Here is a 20157-nt window from a genome sequence, read left to right on the forward strand (position 1 = left end):
GCAGCAAATAGGCTTAATGTACTTAATGAATTAACTAATTTTTAAAAGTGAGTGTTGGTGTAAGTCTGGATGAAAGAAGGAATAAGGCTATACAGCTTATAAAGTGTTACGATGTTTGGGACTGTTAATTACTGATTTGATCAATGAATATTTTGTCTGGCAGATAGTCATTGGTAGGTGAATAGGACACAGAGAGTGTTGACTTGATGCTTTTTCTTTTGAGGGTCTTAATGTGTAACAAATTTGTAGACTGGTGTCAGTGTCTTCCTTAAAATACGCACTTATATGTGCGTTTATTACCCCTGAAAATCAGGGAAGAATACGATTTCCTATGAGACTCTGACATAAAAAACCAAAACGCTATAGTGGAGATGTGCACTGCTAGTCTTTTGGTTGATGAAAGAATATAAACTATGATCCTGCAAACAGAAACTTCAGATAAACCGATCTGATTACTTATATCATCTCTTAGTTGATCCTTTTTTTTTTTTTTAAAGTAATCTCTTTTACACCCAACGTGGGACTCAAAGTCCTGACCCAGAGATCAAGAGTCCCGTACCCTCTGACTGAGCCAGCCAGGCACCCCTCATTTTTATTTATTTTTATTTTTTAGTAGTCCATTAAAAAAAAAAGTATTATATAATTAGATCAGAGCAGCTCAGAATTATTGCTGTTAAGACATGTTCATATTTTAGATATACCCCAAATGTTTACTGTTTGGTTGATGGTGGAAGCTGTTGTATGGAGACAATTCTAGAGATTACCATGTTAATCAGATAAGCCTTTAATCTTTTTAAAACCACCAGCTTCTTTTTTAAATCTGTAGTATTTGCCCATATATATTTTTTTCCCCTAAAATCAGCCATAGGTAGGAAAGGCACATGCATACCATTAGTTATTTAAGATTGATTAAAAAGATTGCCGTAGGGGGCGCCTGGGTGGCTTGGTCGGTTAAGCGACTGCCTTCGGCTCAGGTCATGATCCCAGGGTCCTGGGATCGAGTCCCACATCGGGCTCCCTGCTCTGCGGGGAGCCTGCTTCTCCCTCTCCCACTCCCCCTGCTTGTGTTCCCTCTCTCGCTGTGTCTCTCTGTCAAATAAATAATAAAAATAAAATTAAAAAAAAAAGATTGCCGTAGGTAACCAACCCAAGTTCTGATCTGATGTTTTGATTTCCTTGAAACTTATGCAACCCGTTATATTTTTCTTTTCCTTCCACATCTGTCTTTATTGATTTCTTCCATTTTAAAAAGTCTAAATACTTTGACAAAAAATTCACCTATATTCGATAAACCTAACCTCGATCATTGTGTTTCCAGACGAAAAGGAGTCGCAAAACAAACCCCGTTTTCTGGACTGGGCCTTGTTCCCATTTATTGGAGTCATGTCCGTTGCCGAGGAGATGAAGAAAACATACTGCTTTGTGAAAAAGACGTCTGGCAGGGTGGGGCCTGTCCTCGGAAGATGGCGGCTGCTGTCACGTGTAGCTTTTCCCAGGGTAAAAACATCTCTTTTACCTTTTCAACAAGATTCCAGGTGATAAAATTGTCTTCATCAAATCATTTCCTCAAAGAGTTTAAATACAGACATTAAGTCTGAATCATCATATTATATAGTCAAATCGTCTTCAGTAGGAGTGCGTCTAACATTCTGAATTCCGTTTAACTTTCAAATGATATCTCACTCTTAACGTGTTTTCTATTTTATCTAATTTGCTTACAGAAATATTGTATATTGTACATGAAACATATATTTTGCTAATGGAAGGTCATGATAGAGTCAAGATGGAAAATCATCTTGGAACCAAATATAAAACACAGCAACTACGACAAAATATTTTCACTTTATAGGATAGAATATGATTGTGGAACCAGTGTTCTCCTTTGAGTTGTCAATAGCACATTCCATAATATGGATAACTGCCTCGGATAAAAGCTCCTTCACAAGGGGCGCCTGGGTGGCTCAGTCCTTAAGCGTCTGCCTTCGGCTCAGGTCATGATCCCAGGGTCCTGGGATTGAGTCCCGCATCGGGCTCCCTGCTCTGCAGAGAGCCTGCTTCTCCCTCTCCCTCTACCTGCTGCTCTGCTTACTTGTGCTCTCTCTCTACCTCTCTGTCAAATTAATAAATAAAATCTTTAAAAAAAAAAGGGCTCCTTCCCAGCACTATATATTAGCCATGAGATGATGAACATGGTTCAGTACACATATATGCGGACGTTTGTATGAACATGTGTGGAGAAGGGAACAGCTGCTTTTCCTGATGGCTGATGGGTTTTCTGGGGACCGTGGCATATTTTAATGTGTGACCAGAACCTGAGACTATCACACTGTCACAGCGTCCCTTCTTGCATTCTCCTTGAAGATGGCAGCATGATCAGATTTCCTGGGTCTTAAAGAGCTAGCAGCCAGCCCAGGGCATTGGTTTCCGTTGGAGTGCAAGTATCAGGGGAGGAATGGAAACTCTCTCACCACAAAACATACAGAGACTCAACTTAGAGTGACTCCTGTGAATTGGCTGGAAGAACCAATTGAAAGATAGGGTGCAAGTATGTGCTTTGAGAACCACAGTTCTTTTTTGAGTGGGCCAAGCACATGTTAAATCTTGATGTTTTGTAAATTTTTCCTCTTCTTTTTTGGTTCTCCACTTTTGAATAATGCTACTTTGGGCAGTATATGTTTATGCATTGCTGCTTCAAGGATGATGTGAATTGGGCTCAGTAACTCATTACTTTTTGTAGACTATTGCTTGTGCTTTATGTTCCACCTGATGGATAAAATGTTTGACATTTTTCAAGTACTGAAATAAATCAAATCTTGAAAACAATAATTATTTTTCTTTCAGGATATCTATCTATTTAAAAAAAATTCCTTCTGCTCTCTATCATCTATCCACCTGTTTATACTCCGATTGCAAAGATAAATTTAAGGTCATTTGTAAGCATATATATAAATGTGGGAGGTTGAGATAAGATAGAAGTGAGAGAGAAGGATGAGAGAAATTAGAATGTGAAAGGAGATAGCTCAGATCAGCAAATATTGAGTCTACTTCAAGGCACAGTAATAGACCTTTGATATATTTTTGTAGTTTGGAAACTACATTTAGTACCTTGTTAGTACTTGTTGCTTTTCCAACACTTACAAAGTAGGAGATTGTGTAGCAGTATTTGATATAGGAAGTAGTAATTTAAATGAACATGTCTGGGAGTTTTATTTATCCGTAAGTTAACCGTGAGTCAACTACCTCACTGAATTCTCTTTCAAATGATTTTTTGTGTGCTTGTTGGGAGGATGTGGGATGATGATGAAATTTTGTCTTTGAGCTTTTCTATATTTTCACAATTATATAGCCAGAAAAAGCCCACATGTTTTAAAATAAAACATGACACTAAAAAATATAAGGTAGTATGCCATACAGTTCTGGGTTACAGGTGATTTTAAATTTCCTCTTAAAAAATTTTGTTTTTTGGGGCGCCTGGGTGGCCCAGTCAGTTAAGTGTCTGCCTCAGCTCGGGTCATGATCCCAGGATCCTGTGGTTGATCCGCACGTCAGGCTCCCTGCTCAGTGGGGAGTCTGCTTCTCCCTCTCCCTCTGCAGCTCCCCCTGCTTGTGCTCTCTCTCTGTGTGTGTCAAGTAAATAAATAAAATCTTCAAGTTTTTTTTTTTCTGTTTTCTCCAAGCTTACCACAGTGGTAGGGGGAGGAGAGGCAGGGGCGAATATAATAACTTTAGAAACTAATGCATTTTCCCATCTTTTTTTTTTATAGTTTCCAAGCTTTTTGAAGGAAAAATAAACATAATAACATGCAAATTTAGGTTTCTTAGCACCATTCAGCCATCAGTTAATTATAAGAAGCTAATATACAATACTGAGAACACTTACGTTTATTAAAACTATCTTTATTCTTTTTACAAATTATAAGTACTTGTGGACTTATGTAAATAAGCTAAATTATGAAGATCAGAATATGAGTATATATAAATATTCACTAATCTGAATCTCTGCTGCAAAATTCAAGTGTGATATTTGAATATAAATATGAATATCCCAATACCATTTACCGACAGCTGCTTACACTGTGGGGGAATTAGAAGCATATTTCATGTGGATAAATAATTAGCATTTGGCAAAAGCTGCAGTTAAATTTCTGAATAGGGGCCCAGCCTGTTCTGAAACTTGTACCATATTACATCCTTTATTCCGGAAAAATTACACTGTCTTACTATTTCCCGAACACATTCAACTTTGTGCTTCTATACATTTGCTCATACTGTTCATTTTGCCTGAACTGCACTTACCCCATCTCTGAGTTCTGCAATCCCATCCATCCACCTTGGCCCTCTTCAGATACCGGCTTCTTCAGAAGAGGTTCCCAGACTACCCCCAATGGTAAGCAAGCTCCCTTGCTTCTGCACCCCTGCAGGGTCTTGATGATTTCTTCTCTGTGCTCGTTTTGACCATGTCCTAGGTAGCAAACCGCTTGAGGATAGGGTCTGTCTAGTGCTCCTTTGAATGCCCCTGCAGGTGCCTAGTATCTATCAAACAGAATCGAGTGAATGAATATTGCTAAGTGTTTTTTCTTGTGTGGGATGTTCTTTCTAGGCTTTAGCTATCACTTATCACTCCAGTCAGTCAACAAATACCTATTACATGCCTTCTGTATGCTGGGTACCTGAGATAAACAGGTGAAAGAGAAAGGCACATCCTCTGTCTCAAGTTCCAGCTGTTAGGAGGCAGACAATCTATGCGAAAACCAATAAATCAATGACCGTTTTAGACAAAGTAAATACTCAGAAGGCAACGTAGTAGAAAGTACCTTTGGGTGCTGCATTAGCTAAGGAGGCCAGGGCAGGCCTCCTAAACAAAGGACAATTCAGAGTTGAGAACTGAATGATGAGAGCGACACAGCCGGGGGAAAATCTGTGGGAACATTTTTTTAAGCAGAAGGAACAGGAAGCATTCAAACCCTATGGTGGGAACGGTGGGAACGAACCTTGAGTGTTTTAGGGACAGAAGGAAGAGGGCGTTGTAGGTATAGCCCGGTGAAGGAGGCCAGGGCTAGAGAGGGATGTTCAGGACACTGACAAGAATCAGATCAGAGCATTGTGGACCGTAATAAGGAATTCGCTATGCGAAGCCTTTGGTAGTTCGTAGACTCTTTTTTTTTTTTTTTTTTTTTTAAGATTTTATTTATTTATTTGACAGAGAGACAGCGAGAGAGAGGGAACACAAGCAGGGGGAGGGGGAGAGGAAGAAGCAGGCTTCCCGCCGAGCAAGGAGCCCGATGTGGGGCTCGATCCCAGGACCCTGGGACCATGACTTGAGCCAAAGGCAGACGCTTAACGACTGAGCCACCCAGGTGCCCCAGTAGTTCACAGAAAATGAATACGAACCAATTCATATCCAAATGAATTCTCCATCTTGTTTTTTGTAGGTACTGGCCATGATGTTCACTACCTTGTTATAATGAGTTAGATGTTAACTTGGTATCTACAAATACAAAAATATTTCTGTACTGAAGACAAGTACGTTACAGACATAAGTGCCATTCTTAAGAATTACATGTTGGCAATGCTCAAGTTACTGTACATAAAAAAAATTAGTGTCACCACATAATGCCATAAAATTAAATGTGTTTCCAGTAAACTATAGTTTTGAGTGTGTCTTTTCTGGTTTCTGAGGTTGTTGGAGGAAAAGTGAATTTAGACTAATTCCTCTTAAGAGCTATTTGTATGAATGTAATTCAATTTGGAGTATTTTTTAAAATAATTTTTATTAATTTTTTTTTATTATTATTCAGTAAACTCTACCCCCAGCGTGAGGCTGTAACTACTCACAACCCTGAGATCAAGAGTTGCCTGCTCTACTGACTGAGCTAGCCGGGCACCCCCAATTTGGAGTATTTTAGTTGGTCAAGAATACCATAATACATATTAGATGTGTGTGTATGTCCAAATCCCTGAAGTGGCTTAATAAATATGATTTAATTACTGAGAATGGCAAATAAATAGAATATATCTAATCTCATCGGTCAATGCAAATGTTTAGGTATAATTTGTTTCTAATTTCACATGGCACAGGCCCGGCGTTCCCTGTCATACGCCTCGTGGGTGGGAGAAGTGCGTGGGAAGGCCGAGTGGAAATCTACCACGCTGGTCAGTGGGGGACTGTCTGTGATGACCAGTGGGATGAAGCGGATGCAGAAGTGATCTGCAGGCAGCTGGGCCTGAGGTTTGTTTTTATTCTCATTTTGTTTAAGTTGTGGAATCCATTCTTTCCATACCCAGAGGTAGGTGCCTGTGTGTTTAAATTGTACATTTCCTCAAACAAATAGAAAAAGTCACCTTGCGATCTTTGTACTAGGCTGTAGGCTCCCTGAAGAGAATTTATATGTGCCTATAGGTCTAACCTGTTTATGTCTGAATTCGGTTGATTTTCTATGCCTGAGAATCTCAGCCTTTTACTCCTTTTCATTAATCGTATTTACATTACCCCAGGTAATGACCGGCACCGTCAGTAGCAGAGACTTACTGAAGTCATCTGCTGAAACTCCTTGTTAGGCTTTAATTGAAGTTCGGCTTCTCTCCCCAAGTATGATCTCAACTTTTGACTTTGCTTTCTTATTTTTTAGGTATGTGCTTAGAACAGAGGATGTTTATTAATGTGCAAAGGAAATAATCCCCACGTAGGATGTGGAAATGAAGCATGTGTAATAAAAACCGCAGTATGATAATCAACATTCCATGTTGCTTGAGTTGCGATTATTCTGGAATAGTATGTTGTGATTTTGGATTTTTAATCCCTTTGTTTAGTGATTCTGAATATTGGTATAACAAGCCTAAAAGTTTCTCTAGAATTATATTAGGGGATTGGGGCACCTGGCTGGCTCAGTCAGTTGAGCGTCCAACTCCTGATTTGGCTCAGGTCATGATCTCAGGGTCGTGAGATGGAGCCCCTCAATGGGCTCTGTGCTCAGTGTGGAGTCTGCTTGAGATTCCCTCTCCCTCTGCCCCACCCCCTGTCCCCCCACACTCTCTAAAATAAGTAAATAAATCTTAACAAAATAAAATAAAATTAGGGGATCTTTTCAAAGTTGATATTTTACTTTAAATTTGTAAATTTCTTCATTTAGAGCTTTGCGGGTGGTGATGGGGAGGCCTTTTTAGATCAAAGGTTTTCTGTTCATGTATCACTTTCTTTTCAGTTAAGCATAATCCTTGACACTGGAGCATGATTTTTGAACCTTAAACCATTTTTACTCATTTGTTTTGCAACTGTTTTTGCAACTGACCCCCCTCTTTTTCAAAACTCTATACTGAAGCAACTTAAAGTAAAATACTGACATTTATCATTTTACCTCTAAATACTTCAGTACGTATCTCTTAAAAATAAGAACATGGTGCTACATGGCGAAATTAACATTATCACAACTAATATAATTGATAATCATTCTTTTTTTTTTTTTTTTAGAGAGAGAGAGTGTTTGTGAGCGGTGGGGGAGGGGCAGAGGGAGAGAGAGAGACTCTTAAGCAGACTTCACACCCAGCATGGAGTCCTACTTGGAGCTGGATCTCACGACCTTGAGATCATGACCTGAGCTGAAATCAGATGCTTAACTGACTGAGCCACCTAGGTGCCCCATTGGTAATCATTCTTAACATTTTCTAATATCCCATCACATTCAGTTTCCCGTAGTGGCCCCCACAATGTTCTTGACAGATGGATTGTCTTAAGCAGAATTTAGTCCAGGATCATGCAGTGCATCTGGATGTTGTGTACCTGAAGTCTCTTTGAATCTAGAACAGCCTCTTGTTATTCATGACACTGACTTGTGGAAGAGACAGAACGGTTGTTCTGGAGAATGTCCTTTCCTCCTGGATTTGTCTCATTTCTTCCCACTGGTGTCATTTCATTTACTCCTCTGGCTCTTGTGATTCCTGAAACTGGAGTCTAGATCCGAAGCTTGATTAGATCAAAGCAGGTATTTTGGCCAGGATTCATCACAGGTGATGTGTCTTGGGGTCTTCCCATTGCTGAGGCCAAGCTTGAGCACTGGGTTGAGGGGGCATTGGCCTGATCCTTCACTGTCAAGTTACATTTCCCCTGTAACTGATTCTGGGACCTAATTGCTATTTCAGAGTTCATGTGTAGGACAGGACCGGCATGGCAAATCCTGTGTCTCTGGAGCTTATAATTATCAGTGGCGTGAAGTTTACTGGTATGATCATTTTCTTTGGGTGGGTTAGAAATAAGGCCAACCAGTTCTTGTTGAGAAAATTGTTATTAAACATTAATTTTGAGACTACATTTTCAAAATGTTCTGAGGGGGTATCAATTTCAATACCAATTTCCCTCAAATTTCCAGGTGTTGGTTATGGATTCAACACAGCATAAAATTATCATCATGTGCCCTGTACTCAAAACAACCTGGATTTGAGTCCCACTTCTGGAGATGAGAAAAGTTAGATCCCCTCATCTGTAACATATTTCTTGACATACAGGGACTGTTGTCTAACAGCACAGTTAGCTGTTAGCACACATAATATGTATATAATACACATTGGCTATCAAGGTCAGTCAAATTAGGGACTGTTATAGTTGAAAGATGTTATTAACAATCAAAGTAAACCGAGTATTTGGTGGTAGATTATCCAATACTATTTCTCTATCCAGGAGTTCTATTTAGTTAGCTGTATCTATGAATTTCATATTTTTTGAAACATTCTAGTGTGTGTGTATGTATATTTACCAGGTTACCAATTACGTGGTGCTAATTGATTTTCAAGTTAGTTACTAAGAAACCTATGTCTTTGCCAAAAATATTAAGAACTTTAAGGGCAGAGTAATAGCATATTTAACATTGCTAGCTGCAGTATGGATTACTCTAAATTTAAGCTATGAGGCATTTTTTTATTATTAATATATTTCTGTGGGGAAAAGGCAGGTTTTGTTGCATAGAAAAATGCATAGAAAACTTAGAGTATTGGGGTGCCTGGGTGGCTCAGTCGGTTAAGCGGCTGCCTTCAGCTCAGGTCATGATCTCAGGGTCCTGGGATCGAGTCCCGCATCGGGTTCCCTGCTCAGTGCAGAGCCTGCTTCTCCCTCTCCCTCTGCCTGTTGCTCCCCCTGTTTGTGCTTTCTCTCTCCCTCTCTCTCTGTCAAATAAATAGATAAAATCTTAAAAAAAAAAAAAAGAAAATTTAGAGTATCATAGAGATACACCAAGAATATTGATTGTATTTAGAGTTACAGAAGTGATTCTAAAAATTTATGTTGTAATGTAGAATTCTTTCTTGAGAGCCAAAGATTTCTTTCACTTAAATAAACAGTTCTAAAACAAAGACCATGTTGACAAACAATAGTCTATTATGTAGAAAGGCTACAGAGATGGAATCACCAGGAAGATTATATTGATGTTGGACACATGCGAGGGCCAAGTGTTTCCATCTTTCTCGAGCATTAACTTATTGCCATCTTTTGTATGAGGAGATTCATGTTTGGAAAAGTAATTGAAAGGAAACATATCTCCAGATATACAAGGCAGCAAAAATCCTCCACGAACCTGTGCAACAACCGATGATTCAGCTTGGTAGACATTTGTTTTTATTGTAAGCACACTGATGCTCTGAGCTGATAGTGTTTGGTTTTGCCTTTCTTCCATTTGATCTTACAATTATCTCCTAAGTTCGCATTAAAGCAATATTCTGCAACTGCTCCTCCTTTACAATTTGTTTGCTTATTTAGTGCCACGGCACTTTCAGATGAAATAGCTTTTAATGGCACATGTTTGATAACAGCATAATTGTTGCTTGTCTCAATTTATGATTTTTTTCTTAAGCAAATGTCATCTCCATCTTATTTGTTTGTTGAATTCCCAAAGGGAAACTACATCATGCCTCCCTGGAGTGGCGGCTACAATTTCTTCGGGAGATGCTGTCTTGTTGGCTTTCATTTTTTAATGGTGTCTGTAGAGTTTGGGAGCTGGCAAGCTTCCTACACACAAAAGAAATCACTGTACTTTTGATACTCAAATTTGAGTAACCCACAACTTGGAGAAAGATTAGGAACAGGAAAGGAGGCAGCCAGATGTCAGGAAATTGTCTTGAGAACGTGTGTGTACACAGCGAAGTTTCAGGTGAAGACGTTTGTTTTTATTTATTTTTATTTACTTAAATTCAATTAGCCAACATATAGAACATCACTAGTTTCAGATGTAGAGTTCAGTGAATCATCAGTTTCATAGAACACCCAGTGCTCATCACAACACGTGCCCTCTTTAATACCCATCACCCAGTTACCCCATTCCCCCACCCTCCTCCCCTCCAACAACCCTCAGTTTGTTTCCTACAGTTAAGAGTCTCATGGTTTGTCTCCCTCTCTGATTTCTTCCCATTCCGTTTTTCCCTCCCTTCCCCTATGATCCTCTAGGCTGTTTCTTATATTCCTCATATGAGTGAAACCATATGATACTTGTCTTTCTCTGATTGACTTATTTCACTCAGCATAATCCCCTCCAGTTCCACCCATGTTGATGTAAATGGTAAGATTTCATCCTTTCTGATGGCTGAGTAGTATTCCATTGTACATATTCCATTGTATATATATACCACATCTTCTTTATTCATCCATCCGTCGGTGGACATCTGGGCTCTTTGTACAGTTTGGCTATTGTGGACATTGCTGCTATAAACATTGGGGTGCAGGTACCCCTTCGGATCACTACGTTTGTATCTTTGGGGTAAAACCCTAGTAGTACAATTGCTGGGTCATAGGGTAGTTCTATTTTTAGCTTCTTGAGGAACCTCCATACTGGTTTCCAGAGTGGCTGCACCAGCTTGCATTCCAGGTGGAGTTCCTTTTGTGCAGTTAAAGTGAAAACATTTCCCATGTCTTTCAGGACTCTTAAAAGCATAGTTTAGAACATGACATCATATTTTATTGTGTGGATATGCCATAATTTACATAGGAATTTAAAAATTGTGAACACATCTTTCTTAGGTTTTTTTTTGGCTATAAAATTATCATACAAAACCATTTTATTGAGTAGTCAGAATAAAAATCTGGTACAAATTGCTTTTAAAAAGCACTTCTTTGCTTTTTTATTTTACTGTTCATTAATTTTTTTGTATTTTATAGATTTTACCATAAAGACAACCTGGAGACCTTGTGTGACAGAAGAGGAAATTAGGCCCTCTAAGATTACCCAAAGCCCTAAAGTCATACTGTTAAGTGAGAACCAAAATCCTTTTTTTTTTTTTTTAAAGTAGGAGCCCAGTGAGGGGCTTGAACTCACAATCCTGAGATCAAGACCTGATCTGAGATCAAGATGAGATCAAGAGTCGGACGCTTAACTGACTGAGCCACCTAGGCACCCCAAGAACCAGAATCTTGAGATTTATGGTTCCCAGTGTAGAATTTTTTTCTTTCATGTCATACTATTTGCAAAATAGCCAGGTGTTAATAAGAATAAATACAAATATAGGGCTGAAAGAAATAGAGAATTCAAGAGATAAAAGTTCATTGTAGGGAGAAAATGCTGATAGACTGTATTTGAGGTGCCATAGGTACCCCACTGAAAATGCCCCAGGAGGCTGTAAGATAGCAAAGTGTTTCAGAGTCAGCTCTGTAGCCAGACAAGCTTCACCAGCAGTGGTGGTGTAACGCTGGGCAAATTACCTAACTTCTGGGCCTCAGTTTCCTCTTCTGTAAATTGGGGATCATAATATTGGGTTGTAGGGAGGATTAAATGAGTTAATACACATAAACCTGGTAGACCAGTGCCTGGCCTTTAGTTTGTAAATTTTTTTTTTTTTTAAGATTTATTTATTTATTTATTTGACAGAGAGAGAGACAGCAAGAGCAGGAACACAAGCAGGGGGAGTGGGAGAGGGAGAAGCAGGCTTCCCGCCGAGCAGGGAGCCCGATGTGGGACTCGATCCCAGGACCCTGGGATCATGACCTGAGCCGAAGGCAGACGCTTAACGACTGAGCCACCCAGGCGCCCTGTAAATTTTTAACCTAAATATTGTACAAAAAAAAGATACTAATCTTTTAAGTCTCTAAAAATGTGTTAGCTAAGAATGCATTCTTACTGTGTTGACCGTTGTAACATTCAGCATCTTATATGTTCAGTGGCCATCAATATTTCTTCTGTGAATAGCCTCATCTTCTCCATGCCCCTATTTTTTTTAATGTTTGTTTCTTACCCTACTCAGGAAATCCTCTTTGTCCCAAGGTGGTGTTATCCTTATACTATGTTCTTTATTTTATTCCAGTACTTCTTAGCCCTCCTTTCTTCCCATCCTCACCCTTCCTTCCTTCCTTCCTTCCTTCTCTCTCTCTCCCTCTCTCTCTCTTTTTTTCTTTCTTTCTCTCTCTCTCTCTTTCTTTCTTTCTCTTCCTTCTTTCCTTCTTTTCCTTCCTTCCTTCCTTTCTCTTTCTTTCTTTCTTTCTCTCGCTTTCTTTCTTTCTTTTTCTTTCTTTCTTCCTTTCAATATTTAGATCTTTAAACCATCTGGAATTTCCTTTTTGTTTCTGTTATGAGTTAGGGATCAAATTTTATCTTCTTCTGTATTCCTTATACAACCTAATCCTGGCTCAGTGAATTGTACCCACTGAAATGTTCTTACGTAGGGTCTTTTTCTTTCCTGGCATTTATCCCAGGGCAAAGATCCAAGAAGGCTGTTAATTGGCCTTCCTCCAAAGCTTTCCTTCCTGGCTTCTCCATGACCTGCATCAGTCACCCTGTCTCCCCCTTATCTGTTCTGCAACTTTCAGTGTTCTCTAAATCAGCTTCCATATTTGCTTTCATGAATCTCTTTCCTTTAGAGCAAGGGTCACCAAACTTTTTCTGTGAAGGGCCAGATAGTAAGTACTTTGGACTTTGCAACTACTCAGCTGTGCCTTTGTGGTGCAAAAGCAGCCACAGACACTAAGTTGGAATAAGTGAGGCTTTGTTCCAATCAAACCTTATTTCTGGACAGTGAAATTTGAATTTCATAGGATTTTCCCATGTCAAAAATTACATTCTTGATTTGATTTCTTTTCCCTACCATTTATAAAATGTAACAGCCCCTCGTAGCGCATGGACCATATAAAAACAGGTGGTGTGCTGAATTTATCCCTTGGGCTGTAGTTCGCTGATCGCTGCTCAGGAGCCGCCAGCAAAGGCTTCTTTGCTCCCATCCTGGATTCTCCCTTTTCACAAAGATGCAGCAGGTCTCAGGAACGCAACTCCAAGCGCTTCCCTTCTTGTTTGAACCAAACTCAGTAAAATAGCACAGTACAGTTCAGTTATTCAGGCTTCCAAACTCTGGGACTAAGTCACAATCGGTATGTGACTTGAAAGTTTTATTTCCAGTGGGTATCACACTGTTCCCCTGTTCAGTTTAGTCTGAATGTTGTATGAAAATACTGTCTTTTGGAAGGGGTATTTATTCTACTAGGGGCAACTTAAAACAGGATAATTTATTCACAGCCTTATAGACTACCATTGCAAGATCATTTTGGTATAGAATATATTTTTCTGGAGCATATATGCTGTCTTTAGAAAAACATTGTTTTGGCTATTACAATTGTTTTTGATAAAATGCCTATGTGCACTAAAACGCTTGAAATTGTTGGCCTCTGAGGATCTATGTCCCTACCACAGGAATACCAAGCTGAGTGATGTAAGTCACAGAGTAATGGTCTTTTGGGCCATCATCTTGTAATCCTTAATAAAAAACAATACAGATTTGTCTGGTATCTTATAAGCTACGAATTACTCCCACAAGTATATTCTTTTAAAAACAATTTTAAAATAAATAAATGAGTAAAACACATTTACAACCTTAAATCCAGAAAATGTTGAGATTTTTCATTGATTCTCCCTTTCCCACCATTCCGCTGACTTGGGGAGCGGGGAGAACAAAAACTGTGTTGTTTAAACTAAATACCAAATGGTTTTTAGATCAATTGCTTAGCAGTGAAAAATATGCTGTTCATCAGCTATGAGGGGGAAGCTCTTGATAGTGCCAGGAGGGAAAGGGGACCAACGTTTATTGAGTTCTTACTTTGCATCAGTTTAATTCTTATAACCCTGCAAGGGAGTGGTTATCATCCCTTTGCTCAGAAGAAGCATTTTATGCCTGGAATGTTTTTGTAACTTCCCCAGGGCAGTTTCACTTGTTAAAGATAGAGCCCAGATTTGAGCCCGAGGGTCTGTTTCCACATCTACTATTCTTCCTCAAAGATTCTGCTTGGAAAGAATAAGCTTTTTGACATGGACAGTAATATATGAATACTTATATATGTCCATTACACTCTTCTGTGGGGACACAGATACACATTGAAACAACTGGAAACTTCATTTAAAAAATCCTATTAATTGAGCATTGATTCCTTCTTTCTGGAAGAGTAGAAATGGCTTTTTGTTCTGCCATGTTTCCCCTAGTAAAACAAATTCACTCACAAAATTATTTGATAATATCATCTGTGTTAGGATATCTTTTTCTTTCACATTTGTCTGATTAGCACTAGATATTAATCCTTAATATTTGTTGGGGCAGACTTTTCAGAGTTCCCTGTATGACAGATATCAGATAGTGATTCAAGTGTGAGGATTCTGAATTTAAAAATTTTAACTCCAACAAAATATCTTGCATAAGCTACCGTCTTTTTCTTTTCCTCCCTGCTTCACACCTCCTCCTATAAACATTCCTTTATCCTTCCTCTTGCAAACTCTGAATTTTAAACAGAAAATGGGTCAGGTGATAATGGAACAGGTATTTGCTTTAATGGTTAAAGGGTTTAACTTTCAAATGTTTTGGGATTTGTTTTAGACATGTGTTCTCTTAAAAGAAACTTCTATAGTATCTAGTAAAATTAGTCAAACAAGTTCTTCTTTAACCAGGAAGTTGATTATCCAAGACTTGGCCATTGCTGGAGTATTATAATCATTTAGCAAACTTTTTTTTCCCTTCGATATATTTTGGTTGTAAATTCTCAAGGTAGTTATAAAGTTATGAGAAAAAGGCAACTAAAATAATGGGGAATATTATTGAATATTGAGTGGGGAGCATCACTGTAAAATAAACCAAAAATATGAATGTTCTACTCTAAAAATTAAAAGGCTAAAAGGGGTTGACATGGCAATTTCTGAAGTTATTAATTATTTTGACAGTCAATTGTGATCTTCTTCACTGAAATCTGGGGTTCTAGAATGTGGGATCACTTTGAATTGTGGGAGAAGTAAATTTAGTACACATAAATTTGAGTGGAGAGATGTTTTAGTTAGAAATAGGTTTGGCTCTGAGTGACAGAGAACTGGAAGTAACAGTGGCTTAAATAAGAGGAGAGTTTGTTTGTCTCTCAAGAGACCAGAGGTAGCCAGCTCCAGGCTAGTCTAGTGGTTCCACAATCATCAGGCCCCAGGCTTTTTCTTGCTTGTAGTTCTCTCATTCTTAGTATGGCACCTCATGGACTAGTATAGCTTCTCAAGCTCTGGGCATCACCTCTGCCTTGCAGTCAACAGGCAGGAGGATGTGGGACAAGGATACATCCTGGAAATGATACACGACAACACTTCTACCTAAATATCTGTGTTCAAAACTTAGTCATCTCAAATGGGTACAGAGTTTCAGTTCAGGATGACTAGAGTTCTGGAGATGGTTGGTGGTGATAGTTGCACAATAATGAGGAGGTACTTAGTGCCCCTGACCTGTACACTTAAAAATGGTTAAAATGGTAAGTTTTATGTAATGTATATTTTAAAACAAACAAGCCTAGTCATCTGGAAGGAGAAGAGGCTGGGAAATGGGGTCTTTACTCAGGATAGCCATTGCCCTCCTAAAAATCGGAGGTTCTGTTGCTAACGAAGAAAAGGAGAGTGAGTATGGGGGAGTAACTTGCAGTCTAAAACATTTGTGATGGCCAAAAATAGAAAGAGCAACAAACAAAGGAACAAGAAAGGAGTACAGCAAGTCATGTATGACCTGTGGAGTGAATTGGTCAGGGGAAGTATGGATTAATCATAGTTATACGTTTCCTGGGGCAAAAGAAATTCTGTCAGATGAATTTTTGGTGTCTAATCCAGAATTCTTATCTTTGTTCAGTGGCATTGCCAAAGCATGGAATCAGGCGTATTTTGGGGAAGGCTCTGGGGCAATAATGTTGGATGAGGTACGCTGCACTGGGAATGAGCTTTCTATTGAGCAATGTCCAAAGAGTTCCTGGGGAGAGCATAACTGTGACCATAAAGAAGATGCTGGAGTGTCCTGTACCCCTCTAACAGGTAGGAGTTTCACCCCATTTATCTACCGACCCTTGCCCCCAGCACCATCTGGGCTTACCTTCTCTTCTCCTCAATTTAGATAATATAACTAAATGAGCATGCCAGTAAATCCTGCAAATAAAACTAAAAACAAAACAACTCACGAAAAACAAAAAGCAAACAACTGACACAAATTGTATATCAACATGGTATGTCCTTGTTCATAAATATTTCTGAATTTTTCACTTTTTTTATAACATATAAAAATGTTAAAACATATAAATATGTTTTAGAACATATAATTTTTTGTAATATATAGTGCCCAATAATCAAAATCAGTGTGCAATGATAAATTTCACATTATTAGGTATATACTTAAGTCCATTTATTTATTGACCTGCCTTGACTCTCAGAATGTGTTTATAGCTAGTGAAACTGTATGGATGGGATTGTTGGTTAAAGCACACCAGTAAAGGAACCAAGTTAACTTGGCTGTGCTCAATTCTCTGACTATTCCAAATTGTAGCACACTTGTCTGGATGTGTCTCATATGTTATAAGAAGGGCATGTCTGAGTACAAATGAGTGTGTGTGTATGTACTTATATGTTTTGTGGGAAGAAGAGGCAAAAGGACAGACGAGAAGTCAGGTCATCACAAACGCATTGTTTCTATGGTAAAAAGAACTTAAAGAAAAAAGTTCGGGTTTTAATCTCTCTTGAAAAAACCAAAATAAAAACTTCAGAGGGCCCATGAAATGCTGAAGTTATACCTTTTTATTTACATAGTTCTATACATGATGTTGTTTTTATTTATTAGCAGAATAACACATTTATATATGATAGAAATATAAAATTTATGCCAGATTTTAAACCAGAGCACATCATCTTCTTGGGTCTCCATTTCCTCCTCTTTCAAATGAGTAAAGTCTTGTAGTGTTACTGTGATGGTCAGATGAGGTAAAATGTGTACCAGTGTTTTGCAGACTATAAAGTGTTACATTAAGAAGTGATTGTGTTGCTAAGAGACCATTTACTTTAAAGATCCCAGAGAATCATGAAAGTAAGACGTTTACCCAGGATTATTTATATGTTTCATTTGGGGATGTTTGTATTATTTTGCATGGGAAAGGCTTTTAAATCCACTTGTTGAGGGATAAATTTATTGTATATCTGCTTAGAAGCTCTTAACAGGGTTCTATGGGAATTAATTATTCATTGAACTCGTAAGCTTCAAATTCAGATCTGTATTATCAATAAAAGAACAAAAGCGAGACATGTACTCTAGCTTTTATAATTTATGAATGCCTAAGTAATAATAAGTGCATTGACATGATAGGTCACAGTTTAACCAGAATAGCTTTTTCTGTCTTCGTATTTCAGTATTTTTTCATTTGCAGTTAAAATTTTGAACTATTTCCAAGTTACTGTTTTCTTATTTTTTAAATGTAAATGACTAGTATTTCTCATACTTCCCAAGATTGAAGCTACAAGAAATTTCCCAAATATTTGTTTAATCTGGAGAAATCTAAATAACTACTTTGGAATCAGATCAGAATATATTTTTCTACTCAGGAAATAGGAGCACAAATAAGAAGAAAATAATATTTTGTTAGGACGGATATGTGTTATGTCATACTTCAGAAACAATCCAATGACCTCGGATCATTGAGCACCGTCCCAAAATAAGTTTAACAAAAAGCCTAGAGAGAGACCTGAAGGGGTGATAATTCTAGTGAAGTTAAAATGTTGTTCTCCCTGTTTTTGATCATTGATTTGCTTAGTCCCTGTGTCTCCTTCTTACCACAGATGGGGTCATCAGACTTGGAGGTGGTAAAGGCAGCCACGAGGGCCGCCTGGAGGTGTATTACCGGGGACAGTGGGGGACTGTCTGTGATGATGGCTGGACTGAGCTGAATACATATGTGGTTTGCCGACAGCTGGGATATAAGTAAGGCCCATTGATATGAGGAAGCTAAATGCCAAATTATATTTTTAAAATTCTCCTTTTGTAACCCTTACTTGTAATATCTATAATACTAACAATACATGTTCTCTGTCATCTGTCTACCTCTGTCTACCTACCTACCTATTCACCTCTCTATATATGGAAGAACAAAAAAACCCCAATTAAAAAAATATTTTCTATGATGATGAATAACCGTATCTTGTTATTTATCTCATTACCTTTCCTGTCACCACCGTTCTTCTTTGAGTAATTGGTTAGAGCCAGGGGATGACTTTTAAGTTTCTTTGTGTCTATTCAAGTAAGACCGTATGCTTCGAATGCTTGTCTTATTCTGACGCATCACTTCTATTAGATGTTGTTAGTTCTGACATCGTTGTGTCTAAAATTGCAGGGAAGTCCAGTGTCAAATGCTTTGGTATTACATTATTCCCTTTCTCAAATGTGATGATAATTATCACTTTTACTTGAGAAAAACGGCCTTCTTGTCATGAGATGACCTTTCGAACTCACCCTTGACCTGACTCGTAAAAGCTCGTATCACACTTTGGGCCGTGTATTTCGTGTCACACACATACTGCATTCCAGAGTAAAGACCTCAGTTGGTTGAAGTAACTGCAAATGATGCCTTTCAGCTACTATTTGAATGAAGCCCATGAATGCCCATTCTTTCTTGTTTTTCATATTTCTCCGTCATGTTTGAATTAATTGTCTCAAGCTTGAAAAAATTGGCAAAATTATTCCATGCTTGAGATAGAACTAATTGCAAATATGCACTAAACCTTAAAAATATACTTTCATCCAAGCTAGGTATGATCATGTTTAAACATATTTTTAAATTTGTAAAAGTAGTATAAAATATTAGAGTTTGGAAAATAAAAATTAAGAACTATCCATAATTTTCCCATTCTTGGAATACTATTATTATTATACCTTGTGTGTATAATTTAATAACAGCTCTAATAGTATGTACTTTTTCTATCCATATTTCTTACCTTTATATTACTACAGTCATAATTTTTTTTTAAAGATTTTATTTATTTATTTGACAGAGAGAGAGAGAAACACAGCAAGAGAAGGAACACAAGCAGGGGGAGTGGGAGAGGGAAAAGCAGGCTTCCTGCTTATTATTCATTGAACTATAGGGGAGCCTGATGCGGGGCTCGATCCCAGGACCCTGGGATCACGACCTGAACCGAAGGCAGACGCTTAACGACTGAGCCACCCAGGCGCCCCTATAGTCATAATTTTTAATGACAACATAATGTCCATTGAATGTTCATACCATAATTTACTTAATATTTAGGTTAGTTTAATTTTCCTTTTATAAACAATGATATCATGAAGATATAAATACATGTTATTGCCCAATATTTTGGATTTTCGTGGGCAGTGCATTTATAATTATTGTGTCAAGGGGTGTGACATGCCAGCCAAAGAGATATTAATATTTAATTAATAAGAATTACTTAATAAATGCTATTTCATCTTTCCGTGAATCTCTGTTAGGCCTGAGAACTGTATTCCGTTTTCACAGATTTAGAAAGATTCATAAATACTATTAGTTACTATATTCATATTTTTCCTTGTTAATAAAAACAATGGAGTGATAGTTTTTCTCCATATTTTATTGATTTTGTTTCACAAATATATTCAGTTTTTCTTGTATATACAGAGTATCAGAACTTAATGGTTCTAAAAATGTTCTCACTAATATTTGTTAAAAGTTCTAAATGATTGTGTTAGAAGGTAGAATAGGCATGGCCCACATTTACTTTTTGGTTTACAGAGGAATTTCTAAAACAGTACCGTTTTGAACTGAGGAAGGGGTGAACTCTGGGTTTCTTTTTACAAATGAAATCCCAAAGTAAAATGACCTCTTGTTATCTGTTATATAGTTGATATGGACAGAGAGTAATCAGATTGATGCATTTTGTAGAAAAA

General features: G+C 38.0%; 1 protein-coding gene across 1 annotated transcript in view; it reads left to right on the forward strand.

Moving 5' to 3' along the window:
- Positions 1 to 20157, forward strand: part of PRSS12 (serine protease 12) — a 72293-nt gene that overhangs the window by 15990 nt on the left and 36146 nt on the right. The window contains exons 3-6 of the mRNA XM_021684520.2: positions 1319 to 1497; positions 6079 to 6229; positions 16093 to 16271; positions 18057 to 18198. Of these exons, the coding sequence (XP_021540195.1) occupies positions 1319 to 1497; positions 6079 to 6229; positions 16093 to 16271; positions 18057 to 18198 (651 nt within the window). The remainder of the gene's footprint in view (positions 1 to 1318; positions 1498 to 6078; positions 6230 to 16092; positions 16272 to 18056; positions 18199 to 20157) is intronic.

Source organism: Neomonachus schauinslandi, chromosome 2, assembly GCF_002201575.2.
Source record: "Neomonachus schauinslandi chromosome 2, ASM220157v2, whole genome shotgun sequence".
Classification (NCBI taxonomy): domain Eukaryota; kingdom Metazoa; phylum Chordata; class Mammalia; order Carnivora; family Phocidae; genus Neomonachus; species Neomonachus schauinslandi.